Source organism: Lithohypha guttulata, assembly GCF_036872675.1.
Source record: "Lithohypha guttulata strain CCFEE 5908 chromosome Unknown scaffold_2, whole genome shotgun sequence".
Classification (NCBI taxonomy): domain Eukaryota; kingdom Fungi; phylum Ascomycota; class Eurotiomycetes; order Chaetothyriales; family Trichomeriaceae; genus Lithohypha; species Lithohypha guttulata.
In genome coordinates, this window is record NW_027042751.1 from 1,040,291 (window position 1) to 1,055,391 (window position 15,101).

The following is a 15,101-nucleotide window of genomic DNA, read 5'->3' on the forward strand; positions in this document are numbered from 1 at the left end:
AATGGCAAAGAAAGGTACGTAAAGCATGCACCAACCGTCCTTCCTTCTTTCCTCACATCCTCGTACCACTACCCATCCAGCACAACCTCTTCAATCCAGCTCCAGCTAACCTGTTCCCACCACAGCAAAATCCCGCACAGTAGCCGTCCGCCTCCTCTCCATGGCCCTAACAGGCTATTTCAAGACCTACACGCGCCCACGAACGAGTAGGCCGCTGAGTATGTTAAAGTATGATCCTGTGGTGAAGAAGAAGGTGTTGTTTTTGGAGCAGAAGAGGACTAGTAAATAAAACAATCTAAAGGAGTTGTGATGGATAGATATGATATGATACGGTACAATACAGTTAAAATATGGGCAAAGAGATGGTTGGGGAGCTGGCTGTGGATTATCACGTCGCCTCGTCGGGGTTGGAGGGGATGCTCGATAGAATGTATGGGCAGGCTCACTGGTGTTCGGCACTGAAGACGTAAGAGGCGCGAGAGGCTTGGTATGGAACATATGTTGGATTCTGAAATGATCGTGGTTCGTGGGAAGTGCTGCTTAGCTCTGAGATCGAAGGCAGAAGGACATTAAGAGCTTGCGTACAACGAAGTGCAAAGGAGGACGGCAGAGAACGGTAAATCTTCCTCCAGCTCTACACCTTGACCACAGCACCACAGGACCAAGATCAGGACGGTGGAGGAGCATGGCACGGCAGGAACAAAGCATCGCTACCACTGTACGCGGAGTTGTAGGCACTGCGACACATCCAAGAAGAACGATTGAGGATGACGTTGTACCATGTCCGTCGATATACGCACGACAAAGCCTCTGCAATTCCTGCGGTTACACGAATGTTTCGATTGGAGGCTCATCTTCTTTCAGCTAAAGCCTGCTTATGAGCTGACGGCAGGAACTTGATGGGCGGGTAGCAAAACGGTTTGGGTCTGTGTAGACATGCATCAAGCACTGCGTCGTCGAACAGACTGCAATGGAAATCACAAAAAATTCGTCAAAGGACATTATGCAAGCTCGATAAAACAAGGTCTACGACCGCCAAACGTCAATAATGCTGAACTTAGCTGGTATCATCAAGCAACTGGCTTGACGGCTGAGGAGAGTTTGCACCCGAACATCCTGCGAATAGTGTGTGAGGCATGGCAAACGTTGTCAGTAGTGAAGCTGAGAGTGCTTGTGTGCTCTTACGAATAAAGATCATAACAGGAAACGCTTCTGCTTCTTCCACATCTATCTATACTTTTGACTATATACATATTTTGTCCTACATCTGTTATATCGTTGTGGACTTGCTACCCTTCTGACTCCCTGTACACTCGTTGCTGTTTAGCCCTGACCCCAATGAGCTACCCTAGAGGCTGAGTATCGGTGAACACGTATTGCTGAATGAAAATGGTTGTTTACCTTGGAAAGCTATTGCACATCAGCGCTGTTTCGATTTCTGACGATGCTGGCGGTTTACGAAGAACCTTCATTGAAACGAGCCTGGTATTGGGCATGCTTGGACGTCGTTTTCGCTGGAGCATTAGTCTTTTTTCGTTGTCCTGGAACAGGTGCATTGGTTCCGATAACACCACCAGATCTCCTGCTATTGTTCGACAGGTCATGCCAGAGCTGTGGTTGTCAAATCGCGTCGTCTTGGACGTATGCGAAGCTTGCGACATGCTTCTTCCCTCTAGGTCTGTTTCGTTGCCTGCCCGTGTACGTACTCGTTTCACGGCACTTTCAGGAGCGATAGTCGTTTGTTTACGCTTCATGGCCGAATTCGGCGCGGGAGACGCCCGTGAATTTGCATGTGGTGTTGTTGGGACTCTGCTCTGACTTTCTGGCATTGGCATTCCATGTTGAATCAGTGAACCAGCTCGAGTTTTCATGGGACTGGTAGTTTGAACGCCTTCAGCTACTCGAACTTCGGCAGGAGTCCGACCTGATCCACTTTCTCCTGTTATGCTATCCTCTGAGCGAAGTAGCATCTCATCACTGGCGGTTCCAGGCCGACTATGTGCTACTTCATGCTGGTTAACAGGCACGTTTTTTGCAAGCTGCCTCATGTTCTGACCTGAACTCTCCACAATTTGTGTAGCTGCTTCTAGGTCGAAAGCATCTTCGAACAACTCGTCGTCCATATCGAAGCTTGGGTCAGGCTGAACAGGTTCTGGAGGTCGCATATCGAGCCATTGGCTTTGAGAGTCAGGGACAACGGGTCCCTCAGCCGTCTGTATGATGCCTCGATTTGCTGCTCGTCGGGGTGGTCTCACAGCGTCGGCATCTGCTGACTGCTGTTCGGTGTCTTGAGTGGCTCGTCGTTCAGATTGAGTTTGGTTGATAACATTTTTGAACGAGAGGATGATCTCCTCGTCAAACTGATCAATGTGCTCCTCATCGATATAATGTCGAAGTAAGTCAAACTTTTTGTTGCTGTTCTCAAGCGCATCGTGGCTGCTTGTCATCTCCACTAGGCGAGTACTCTTCTGTCGTGCTTCATCCTGAAGCTGTTCTACCTGTTCCTCGAGATCATCGAGCTTTGCAACCCGATTCTGAAGACCTGTAACCAGCTCCTCGTTCTCCCTGTTCTTCATTCGTAGGTCTTCTATTAAGACATCGCGAGCCTTCATGCCCGCCTCGAATTCGGTCTTCAGCCTCTCGGCTATTTCGAGACTTCTCCGCAGTTTAGGTAACTGATCCGCAGAGTGCTGGGCCGTAATGAGCGACTCTCTTACACTCTTCAATGAACTCTGTGCATCTTCGATCTCCTTTTTGCACTCTGCAAGTTCGTGTTCAAGACCACCCACTTTCTGTGCCTCTCGGAAAGCATCCTGATATTTCGCTACAACATCGTTGTACTTGCTGCTTATGTCAAACTGAGCTCTCTGCAGAGTCTGAATTTCTGTAGGCAGGTGCTGGAGTTTGGCCAGCTCGTTCGTCGAGGCTGTGAGCTTGTCCTCCAAGGCTTTGCAAGACGCAGCAAGCTCATCCTTCAATTTCAGCTGTCGTTGAATCTTGAACAGCACAGACCCCTCCTGATACACGTCGCTGCCGGGCATTGCTTCTCCTCTATCAACACAATCCAATCGTGTTTTCAGGGCAGCCAGCTCGTCAGTGCTAACTTGCAGCTGATTGATTTGCTGATTCATGGTCGCCATGGTCGCCATGGCCTCCATCTGCTCTCTTGGGCTTCGTGTGTCTGACTCTAGGGCAGTGATCTGCCGGCCTTCTTCCTGAAGTTGATTATCTCGCTGCAACAATTGATCATTGAGCTCTGTCTCCAAATTTTCGAGCTCAGCAATTCGCGACCTCAATGCATCGTTAATTATCGTCTGTTTCTGGAGATCGCTGGACCTCTGTGACAATTCTGAAACTTTTGTGTCGAGCTGCTCTTGGCAAGAAGTAACCTCACTCTGATGACTTTCTGCAAGATCCTTGCGTTTCTTTTGCCATTCAAATTGCTTTGAGGAAAGTTGATCCTCCAGAACCTTGACCTTGTTCTTACCTTCCTCAATGTTATTGTTCAGCTCCACTATTTCTGCTGACTTCACTTGCAGATCCTCTCTCGTGTTCGCTAATTCTGACTGAAGTTCTAATAATTCGCCGGCTCTGGAAGACGCTAAGCTTTGTTCTTGAAGGTATCTAGACCGCCATTGTTCACTTGACTTCGCCTTCTCTGACTGGTCCTCAGCAACAGAGATTCTCCTGGCTATCTGTTTGTGAGCTTCCAACAATCCAGCAGTGAACAATTGTTGTGTGTTCTTCTCGCGCTGGGTGGACCTGAGAAACTCCTCCTGATCTCTCATCTTCTGAGCCATTTCGGCTCTATTGCGTTGCAAGGTTGTCATGTATTGCACATCGGGTTGCAACTTGTCGATGGCACCAACCAGACTCGAAAGCTGCAGTTGAGTCGCAGCTTGTTGATCATGCTGACCGTTTCTGATATCTACCATCGCCTCTTTCACTACTTCCTGGTTCTTCTCTACCAGAGTCTGAAGGTTTTTGAGCTCACCAGCATCCATGGTACCGTGCTCAGCTCGTTCCCGAATCTCTTCCAGAGCTTGAAGGATAGATGTCACGATGTTGATGGACATGTTCCCATCCTGCTTTTCAAGAGCAGTCTTGAGTCCCGTGAGCTCGTTTGTCAGTTCATCCTGTCTCTTGCTGAAACTGGCTTGCATGGCACATCGCGAGGTTTCGAGTCGTTCGATATAAAATGCATGATTCTTGTTTCGAAGCTGTTCCTCTCGCACTTTTGTTTTTTCTTGAGCAAGCTTGTCTTGCAACACATCAGATCGAGCTGATTCTGCTTTGATTTCGCCGATTTCGCTCTTCAGAATGCTGACCTGCTTGACAGCCGAGTCACAATCAGACAGCATTTTCTCTACATCAGTCCTGGATGCTGCTCTGAGTGTGTCGAGAGCTTTCAGTTCCTGGAAGGATACATCGAAGCTCTCTTTCAACTCTGCATAGTCCTTGGCAATGTCCTGAGCCCATCCTTTGAGCTTGATGTACTTGTCTTTGAATGCTCGAAGTTCTGCCTCGTGAACATGGTTCTCTTTGACGCTAGCATGCCACTTGCTGACAGTATCATGTAACTCTTGTTGACCCTCGGCGTTAGCAATCTTGAGTTGCTCGTTCTCGGATACTGCAAGTCGATATGATTTGAGTAATTGAGCACTAGATTCGGCCTGTTGTCGTCGTCTGCGGAACAACAACAACGTTATATCCTCTTCTGATAATGAGGTTGAGGATGGGCCGTTCATTGAGGGTGACGAATTACATACAGATGGTCTGCGTGGGACCTTCCTGACCTTTGAGTCTCTGTTCTGAGGCTTCAATACAGACTGTGGTGGACTTTGTGGTCTTCGCTGAGGTGTGCCTAGACATGAAGTGTCCTTGGATGGTATTCTTGAGCTAACACGAAAGTTCCATGGCCTGAAATTCATCATGTCTAGGCGAGGATCTGATGCGGATGTCTGTTGGCTGCCGAACTGAGTGGCACCACCACATGACCCTTCGAATTGTTGGTCAGTAGGCTCAGCCTGTGGTGTGCCATCAGCATGACTGGGATACTCTATAGATGGTGCTCCTGCTTCTTCAGCTGGCTCGGCGATCGATAAATTCTCGACATCAGGTTCGTCTGCAGCCAGTGGAGCTGCCGTGGTTGCCTCAGCTGCAACTAGGTCGTGTTCTTGACTAGTGATTGTGACCGAGGGTTCGTGGGCTTCGTGAGCTTCGTGTCTAAGACAGCATGTGAGTTCTGGTATGCATTGAAGTTGATGGCTTACTTGTCAAACCTTAAAGGGCTTGTTTCGTCTCGCCGCTCAGGTAGAGTTTCAGACTTATCGTTGTTGACCGAATTGCAACGTGCGAGCAAGGCTGGAACCATCGGGTCTGACTGATGCCCGACATTTCTAGGCATGTTCAATGACAAAAAATTGAAACCTGTATGGTTCATATGGTCTTCTAACGATTCAAGGTTGTATGCAGCTCTCTGCCGAACAACACTATGCACGGTGGAGGAGGCAGTAGTCTCTGGCAGATTGGCAACAGCATGGCCTCCAGGAATGTGCTCATATGGCTCATCGGAAAAAATCAAAGCATTGTTCTCGTCAATGTTATACTCTCCGTTGCCTGGAGTTTCATTCCAGTTCTCATGGTCCTCGTTTGGATTGTCGGCCATATTGCAAGATCTTAGAGTATTAAATCCTTGTCACAAATGCAAGCAAAGGAGGGGAGCTCGACGACGAAAGCCAGTAAGCTGAAACAGATGGGAGTATGGAAGTCTGGGTCCAGGAAGGTAATTCACGCCTGCCATGAGCCATTATTCTCTGGAGGGCAAGCACGCCTCAACCCCCATCGTAGTTACCTCGATCACAATTGAAGTTCGACTCCACGACTGCGCAGTTCCAGCCAGCGACAATGATCATAGGTCTGCGAGATCTTCGGGGTATGGGTATAGAAGCAATCGAGACCACGTTGCAAGCTCTTCACCTATCGAGCGCATTATTATCTGCTGGTCAGGAAGCGTGTGCCAGATCTCTCGGTCAAACACGTCAAGGTGTAGCGAGCAGAAACGAAGCCTAAGGGCATTATGAAGGCGAAGTCAAATTCGTGACTGGGGGAAATGAGTGAGATCAGCTCGTCGGCGACACTCAACTTGTCCTTGGCGCCTAATAAAGTTGTATTCAAAACTTCCGATCAACCATAATTGTCGAGACGCATTCCGCATGTTATTCGGCTTTCTTCTCAGACAGACTACCATGGTCAGGACACGGACGGAGACGTTCATGTACGGCTTGCTGCATTTTTTTTTTGGTAGAGCTACTGTCCCAAGTCTTTTCTTAATCGAGACAGGGGTGTGCAGTGCGATAGGTAAATGGCACTAGAATTTATACCTAGCTATTTGTGATCAAAACCAAAAGTTCTAGGAGCCTTCATTTACTTAGATACTGGCCTATCCGCATCGAGTAGTTTGTGCTCCCCGAGAACATGCTCGCCCAAGACAATGTTTGACCAAATTAAAGACGCTCGACATTCTGACGCGGTTCACATCATCACTCCATTCGAATGGCCGCCATTGATGTCATGTCCCTCGCCATTAACAATCACCGAGCTGATCGATGGTCTTCTCGAGGTTACAGCATCAAGCATGCCTGCACTAGCAGCCATGAAGCCCAGATATGGTGGACTGGGTCTCAGCACGCGACTCAGATATTCGGGGTGGAACTGCACACCCACAAAGTAAGGATGATCTTTCAGTTCCACAACTTCCATTCGCTCTGCCTTGTCATCCTTGCCAATAAAATTCAGGCCTGCTGCGCTGAGCTTGTCAATGTAAGCAGGATTCACCTCATACCTGTGTCGATGTCGTTCGTTGATCACTGGAGCGCCACCATACATTTTCCGTAACTTCGACCATTCTGAACCGTCCTGAAACAATGTTGGCCGTAATCCTAGTCGCATGTTTCCACCCATGGTCTTCGTGTCGATTTCAGGCATGAAAATGACGAGCTTATTGTCGGACTGAGTATCAAACTCCTCGGAAGTCGCATCCTTGAGCCCTAATTTACTCCTTGCGTACTCGATAACAGCAATCTGCATGCCTAAACATATACCGAGGTAGGGCTTTGGCTTAGTTCGAGCCCACTGGGCAGCCTTGATCATACCTTCTGTGCCTCTGGTACCAAAGCCACCAGGGACCAGGACACCGTCAGCAGTGCATAGCTGATGCCATGCCTTGTGGTAATTTTCTGGATGCGCATCAAGCGTTGCTTGCTCGAGCTCTGAAGCGTCTATCCATCTCAAATCGAGTTTCCGGTGGATTGCCATTGCACTGTGTTCCAAAGATTTGATAACAGACAAGTAGCTGTCATGCAAGTTCGTGTACTTTCCCACCAGAGCGATGGAGACTTTGTCTGTCTCTAGATATCGTTCTTGAGAAGTGGTTAGCGTTTTCCACGAGCTCCATATCTTCTGACCCTTGTCTACCAGAGACTGGGGTATTTGTGAATCTTGTAAACGAAACAAGCTAGAAAGTTGTTTGACAAACCCTTGCTTCTCGAGTAGCAAAGGTACATGGTAGGTCGAATGGACATCATGCACTGCCACTACCTGCTCTGATTCAACCTGGCAAAACATTGCCACTTTGTTGATGGTAGATTCCTGTAATGGTTCGCTGCATCTGCAAGCAATCTGATCGAGGTCAGCATAAACTCTCAGAAAGTGACGCGTGGTGTATTACCAAGTCAGGAGCCAAACCAGCAGCTCTGACATCTCTGATAGCTTGCTGCGTTGGCTTTGTCTTCTGCTCACCACTTATAACAGGTACCAGCGACACATGTATTTGTAGGAAATTATCCCGTCCGGCTCTTCTTCGTAATTGTCGCATTGCTTCAACGAAAGGAGCGCTTTCAATGTCACCTACCGTGCCACCTAGCTCGATTATGCAAGCATCGGGCTCTTCGCCTGTGTCATCCACAGGCACCTTTGCAACATTCTCGATCCAGTCTTGTATCGCATTGGTCAAGTGAGGCACAATCTGAACTGTTCGACCTAGGTAGTCACCTTTGCGTTCCTTATTTATCACATGCTGATAAATTTTGCCGGTGGTAATATTGTTATTGTGCGTCAGAGTAATGTTTAGATATCGTTCGTAGTTGCCAAGGTCGAGGTCGACCTCACCACCATCATCAAGGACGAAACACTCACCGTGCCTGTTCACAACAGTTAGACAGACACATGCAGAAGTTGGAAAAGAATTACTCCGTCGGTGCCATGGTTCCGGCATCAATATTGAGGTATGGATCGATCTTGATGGAGGAAACGTGCTCCTATTGTTAGCACATTTTTTTAGTGTCTCGGGCATTACATATCTTCAAACCAATTGTCTTCAGTAGCAGCCCTGTTGAAGAGGCTGTATAGATGTCAGACTTAATATGAGCCTTCACCAATACAAAACATACCTATTACGCCCTTTCCAATGCCGCTTATGACACCCACGATAAGTTAGTCAAGGTTCCGAGAGTCGGAATTTTGTGCCTTACCTCCTGATACAAGTACGTACTTCATGTCGACAACTGATCTGACAAAGACGATGTTACAATAGGACCAATTGCATAGACATCGTCCTGGCCAAAGCCAGGCGGGAAGAATCAAAAACAGAAGCCGTAGTGCCTGCAAAATTTCGAGTTTAGTGACTCGACGCGTTGAACACGCGCCTACGTCAAGGACCCACCTGGTATTAGTTTACAGAGCATGTGAAATTTCACGTTCGAAGAAACACGTTGTATTGCGAACGACGGTTGAGTAAATGTTTGAGTAGACTGAATTGCTTCATGTGCCTAAAAATCTATTTCTTAAGTGCCGATACTAGAGCCTCAACGGTCTTCTGCAAGATCGTTATCTGTCGTGTCTGCTGTGCGATCACGGTCTTCATGTTCCGCATCTCTCGCTCCAACGAAGCGATGCTTGTAGCTTCATTGGTGCCGGCTGACGATGTCTGGACATCCTCGTCCAGTTCGCTCGCCGTAGAAGTTGTTTGTGGCTGTAGATCAATCTGTTCTTCCTGCTTCTGGGTCGTTGACGTTGGAGTCGTATCCTTTTTGGGCGGCAGTGCACCTTCGACCTTGACAGTTGATGGTGTTTCGGCGGACACGGATTCTTTGACCACATCTTCTGGTACAGATTTGGTGGCTGGTCGTTGTGCTGGTTTTGATATTTCCTCAAACTCCGACTCCTCATCTTCCTCTTCAGTCGGCTCAGTATCTGCGAATCTGTCCACCATTGAGCTCATAGACGCGCCCTGCTCCTTCATGGACGCTGGCGGAGCTTTAGATGCTACTGACGGAGGTTCAACTACCACAGGTTCTTCCTGTTTCTTGGTAGCGGTTGGTGCAGGTTCTGCTTTTGGAGCAGGCCTTGCAGCAGGCTTGATTTCGTCCTGTGGAACTTCCTTTATTCCTTGACCATCGAACAAGCTCTCCATCGATATCTTTGGCGGCAAGCCTTCCGATCCCTCGAACCATTCTTTACCGCTTACTGCTGGCTTCAGACCAACCGTAGGCGGGTAGATGTCTTCTTGAAATGCTTCAGCTCGTCTCGGCACGATGAAAGAAACTGGTTCGATGTGGCTGTCGTTCACCGTCTTGTAAGCTCGCATAACCTCGTTTTCATGCGTGTTGACACCTCTTTTCGGCACAAAGGCGATTCCCCTCTGCGGGTCGGCAGATTTGTACTCGGACAGATACTCAAAGTTGTCGTTCTCGAATTCGTAGTAGCGAATATTGCCGTCACCTTTACCAGCAAGGTACAGACATTGAGTTCCATCGTCCCAGAACGGAACACAGACACCTGATATAGAGTCGAGCATCTGGAAACCACCGACTGGCTCACGGTAGGCCTTGATATCCCACAAGGCGAGCTGTCTGTCGCTCATCCTCGAGAAGCCTGTAGTCGCTATGCGATCGTGCTCGCCCATCCATACTGCTCTGCTGTTTTTTGCACCTGCGTGACCTGCGGTTTCTACAACAGGCTTCTCTTGTCTAGCATCCCATATTCTTAGCTTTTTGTCTCGGGATGTGGTAACAAGTAGAGATCCGTTCGCACTCCAGGACATTGATTGGATGACTTCGCCGACTTTCAGACTCAATTTTGCAGTACCAGCTTCTATGTCCCATAATTTGATCGTGAAATCACCGGATGAAGAGGCTAGCACATTCTCGGCAGCAGGATTAAAGAGTACGTGGCCGACTTTTCTGCAACAAGGTCAGTGTGTGTTCAACGATTGAAATTGCTCCTCCCACCTCGGGTGTCCAGAAAGCTTGCCAACGGGTGCAACGTCTTCGATCTCGTCTGGCTTAACATCCGGGTGTAGTGTAAAGTTCTCCGGCACGCGCCATAAAAAGACCTTTCCGTCATCAGACCCCGAAGCTAGCAGCGAATCGTTGAAAGGGTTCCTGTGTCGTTCAGTATCCCTCATCAGCAACAGCCCAGTAACCTACCAGTCAGTGTCAAGTACCACTGCAGTATGGCCTCTGAACAGCGGTATCCTATCTGGCACGCGTCCTCTTTCTTCGACTGGTATGACAGCAAACGCGCCGCCTCCGCTTGCTTCCCAGTTAACGGAGATATACTCTGGGTTGGCCTGGGATATTGTTAGGTATTGCGGTAGAAAGACGGACCGCAACGGCGTACTTTAACCAAATTAGAGTCCCAGGCGTTCTTTGAGATTCTCAAATTGTCGTAGCATTGCTCCTACACATGATTAGTACATCAGCGGCTTTGACCTGGCTTGTCTGGCATACCTTGCGAGTAGGGCGACCGAAAACATGGCGATACTTGGACGATCGCACAAAGCGTCCAGCCATGGTTCTTGTGCTCTAGTCGTGCATGAAAGGGTAGTCTATGTGTGGGTGAGGAAGGAGCACACGAGCATGCTGCGTGTTTGCCCAGTACTAGCAGGCGGTCGGCCAGGCCAGCATCATCTGTTTTCCGCGAGCCGGATGTTTTCACCTTTGGCCGGGCATCCTGATGTCTTGGCACTGCTGCGCCCTCGGCGTGACCAAAGCCACCTCCCTTTCAACCGTAGACATGACCTGAACAGAACGAAAGTGAACTGTATCACCATTCATGTCAATATCGATCAAGCGTAGCGGAGCAAAAGTGGTGTTGCCGGAAGTTTTCGATCACCATGGCGCACAAGTCATGAACATTTTTGACAAATTACATTCTACGTCAAAGCCTGTAATGAGCAACTCGGCATCATTGCGATGCAAGACCCGGCTAAATCTGAGCTCTTAGAGCTTGCTCTTTGGCCATTTTCGAGTTTGAAGACTGCCGACAAGCTGGTAAGTATGACCCTCCTTCTGGCATCGACTATATTGTTGATGCCTGTGAGCCTGGTTGTGCTTCAACTGCCAGTCCCCACCTTCCTCTACTGCAAACTCAAAAGAAATCTCCATTCCACGTGCACGCGTTCTGTTCGTTACCTCCAATCAGAACGAAACAATGATAGCCGATCGTCCTTTTGCTTGCTGCCTCGCGTTACAGTAACCCTTACCATTGAGTGTTGGTATCAACAGTTGTACGCTCACTTCTTTTCTGATGATCAGAACGCGGCTGGTGTGTTTCAGGCTAGAATTAATCACGGCTTAGATCTAGTGAAATGATGCGACACTATTGATAGGGTCCGAGTACGTGCCGCTCAACTGGTTGACAAACTTGTGGACAATCTGACAGAAGCTTTTCTCTGTCTTTGACTGTGGTAAAATGGAAGCGCAGCAGAGCCCTGTTGGGGGAGTGCCTGCACGTGCTGATGATGGGAACGCTGGAACGTTACGAGTGAAGCGGAGAAACCGAGTGATCAACTCGTGTCTGGAATGCAGGAGGCGTAAGTTGAAATGCGACAAATTGCAACCTTGCTGTACCAATTGCAGCAAATTCTCAAGAGACTGTATGTTCCTGGCTCCTACACTTGATTTGGTGTCTAAGAAGAAATTGAATGAAATCAAAGAAAAGATGGGTTCGCTAGAGCGGACGCTCGAAGAGAACGTTGCCAGACGGGGCTCAGACACCAAGAAAGACAGACGTACATCGGCTGCTGACTTGCCAGGTGAAGGAAGTGAGTCTGAGGATGATCCCGTGCCAGAGGACGAAAAAGGACTTGAAGCCACACCCCTGGCGACTGTCGACGCTATCTATGGAGAAAACGACGACACCAATGACGATATTCTAGACCTCGGGTTTCGCGTTGGCAAATTTCGCATGACTGAACGTCTAGGTGGATTATTCCGGCCGAAATTGTCTGAAGAAATGGTCTTTGCTTTGGTTCGAGACAACAAGCGTGGAACTGAACCGGAGGCACCTCTTAAGGACGATGAAAGCACCTTCCTAGAACCTGGACCTACTTATATTGCACCTGGATCGGGTTTCATGTTCGGCAACACAGGTGTTCGAAACAATATTACCAGCTTCTTGCCAACCAGAGTGGTTGCTGATCTGCTTATGAAGCGTTATCACACGAATTGTCACTTTGTTGCTAGAGTTGTACATTGGCCAACCTTTCAGAATCAGTATGAGACTTTTTGGGCCTCTATCCATGCAGGGACCCTGCCGCCTCCATCCCTACAGGCCCTATTTTTCTCTGCCTGTTTCTCAGCAGTAGCGAGTATGTCACACTCCGAGATAGATTCAGTTTTCCATCAACCTCAACGTCAAGTGCTGACCAATTTCCAACAAGCGACTGAGATAGCTCTTGCCAACGGTCACTTCCTCCGGACAACAAAATTTGAGACGTTGCAAGGACTAATCATCTATCTCGTACCTATGTGCCGGGGTGAAATATCTCGGGCTCATTCTGTTTTGGTCGGCGCTGCTATTCGTCTGGGCGAATGCTTCAGTCTTCATCGCGACCCAGTGGAGGCGTTTGGATATCCACCTATTGAGGCGCATGTTCGACGTCTTGCATGGTTTCAGTTGTGCTTTCTTGATTTTCGAACAGTTGAGGCGCAGGGGCCAAGACCTCACGTCAAGCGCGAGGATTACGATACCAAGATGCCATGGAACATCGACGATGATGAGCTGATTGCATTGCAGCCTACGACAAGTAATCCTGTGGTTCAGTTACAGGAGAAAGAAGGACAGTGGACTGACGTGACGTTGAGCAAAATTCGTTTTGAATGCGCTGAGATGCAACGCATCGTCTGGCACGATCGCATCCGCCTCGATAAAGGCAAGGTCAGCATCACCTACTGTCTGAGTAAGATTGAGTCGTTCAAGAACGCGATGGAGGCCAAGTACAAATGGCTTGATGTAGCGATAGCTATACAACACTACGCCAGGATCTTACTTGACTTGTTGCTGCTACGAATGCATATAATGATTCTTCACAAGTTTCATAATGCAACAACCACACGGATACCTGACCGGCTGCGGCAGATTATCATTAACTCTGGCACTAAACTCAGTGAGTCGGCTGTAAAACTGGATATTGATCCCAAATTCAATTGCTTCAAATGGTATAGCAGCGCATTGCAGCAATGGCATACAGCATTCCTCCTAATAATTGAGGTATTCATATTCCCAAATCGCAAGGAAGCAGACAGGATATGGAGTGTTATAGACCATGTTTTCGAACCAGATTTGACTTTGACTCGAGTCCAGAAAGCTCGGAGCATTTTAGGTGCAGTTCGAGATCGTGCCGCAGCTTATCGGGATTTGAGGAAGATGAAGGAACCGCTTAGCATGCAGAATAGACTCAACACCAATTTGCCGCCCCGCGCACGGATTAGAGGGCCAGACATGATATTGCCTGCAGGTGGACAAGCCAGACAGAGAGTCGGGACTGAGGTACAAGCTGGCTACAGCAACAAGGACCTGGAAGGCCTGAAGACGAGCACATCGGATTCACATGTACAGACACCAGTACCTGGTCAGGTAGGCACAACAAATACAGCATCGTCGAGTGACTGGAACTTTGACACACCAAACACGCTGTTCGTACGCAATCATGAGTCACCGACAACGATTCCAAGTCGACCCGGCATGTCCGCGAAAGCCTCTCCATCATACAATGGAATCCAATATTCTGGCGATCCTAGTCCATCGAACTCGTCTCATCACACCGATGCGTGGCCTCCGAGCGTCACGGCTGTCCAACAAGCAACATACCTCTACCACCAGAATTCAAGTTCTGTTTCACCTGCCCAATTTCAGATGTCTCCACCGCAGACAAGTCGTTCTTCCCCACCACTGTATGGAAATTCTGCAATGGGCCTAATGTCTGGCACATACATGCCTCAAAAGCAGCTTGACCCAGCCCGAACACGCGACATAGCGTCACAAGAAAGCGGTCCACAAGATGGGACATCTCGGCTTGCCATGATGGGCACGGTAGGCTCAGGTATATTGCCAAATAATACATGGAGCTCGGCACAGGTGTTTCAAAACATTCAGGATGTGCCTATGCTGGATATCGACTGGACTGAATGGGACAAGCTATTTCCAATCGAGATGAATAATGGGGAGTTGGACATGCCAACGACAAACACAGAAGTGGACACCGTATATTAGACGATGGAGCCTGGACATTTCTTCACGGAATAGACTCAATTTCACAATCGGCTTCGTCTTCATGCTTCGACAAAGGTTGTAGGAAGAGGAGATACTTCGAGTCTGCTCTTGCTCGTCAATGGGGCCCAAAAGGATTGCAAGCCGTTGAGTTGACTGGTAAACAACCAGGTCTGAACACACATGTCCACTAATATCTTCCATTTCACTCTATGCATCGCAGTGACCCAACAATTGACAATGATCATACACGATTAGAGTACTCTTAGGTTGTGGCGGCGTGCTCCGATTTCTTTTGGGTCTAATATCTCCACTTCGACCAGACAGTGCATATCAGCCCATGGCGATCGAGCAGATACCGTATACAGCAGGTGCGATTGCAAATTTAGCGCATTGTGGAATGGTCTTCACATTCACTTGCTCCCTTAAGCAGGAAAGACTGCTGTATCGAGCAGAGCACTAGAGGGGCATGACGAGCCTGACATTTTCGAACTGGATCGTGTGCTTAGTCGATACAGGGAAGAGCAGGAAGCGGACTGCGTGATAAC

The 15,101-nt window shown here is 48.6% G+C and overlaps 4 protein-coding genes across 4 annotated transcripts; 1 reads left to right on the forward strand and 3 right to left on the reverse strand.

Moving 5' to 3' along the window:
* Positions 1 to 1,397: 1,397 nt before the first annotated feature.
* LTR64_002496 (uncharacterized protein) lies at positions 1,398 to 5,668 on the reverse strand (the record flags this gene model as incomplete). Its single annotated transcript, XM_064896866.1, has 2 exons — positions 1,398 to 5,226; positions 5,274 to 5,668. 2 exons carry the CDS (start codon positions 5,666 to 5,668, stop codon positions 1,398 to 1,400), a joined length of 4,224 nt encoding a protein of 1,407 aa, XP_064755816.1.
* An 866-nt stretch (positions 5,669 to 6,534) lies between these two features.
* URA7 (CTP synthase ura7) lies at positions 6,535 to 8,264 on the reverse strand (the record flags this gene model as incomplete). Its single annotated transcript, XM_064896867.1, has 3 exons — positions 6,535 to 7,680; positions 7,730 to 8,201; positions 8,251 to 8,264. 3 exons carry the CDS (start codon positions 8,262 to 8,264, stop codon positions 6,535 to 6,537), a joined length of 1,632 nt encoding a protein of 543 aa, XP_064755817.1.
* Positions 8,265 to 8,836: 572 nt separating this feature from the next.
* Positions 8,837 to 10,853, reverse strand: CRN1 (Coronin-like protein crn1; the record flags this gene model as incomplete). Its single annotated transcript, XM_064896868.1, has 5 exons — positions 8,837 to 10,241; positions 10,290 to 10,442; positions 10,488 to 10,630; positions 10,681 to 10,740; positions 10,791 to 10,853. 5 exons carry the CDS (start codon positions 10,851 to 10,853, stop codon positions 8,837 to 8,839), a joined length of 1,824 nt encoding a protein of 607 aa, XP_064755818.1.
* A 1,150-nt stretch (positions 10,854 to 12,003) lies between these two features.
* On the forward strand, positions 12,004 to 14,556 carry LTR64_002499 (uncharacterized protein; the record flags this gene model as incomplete). Its single annotated transcript, XM_064896869.1, has 1 exon — positions 12,004 to 14,556. One exon carries the CDS (start codon positions 12,004 to 12,006, stop codon positions 14,554 to 14,556), a length of 2,553 nt encoding a protein of 850 aa, XP_064755819.1.
* Positions 14,557 to 15,101: the final 545 nt, after the last annotated feature.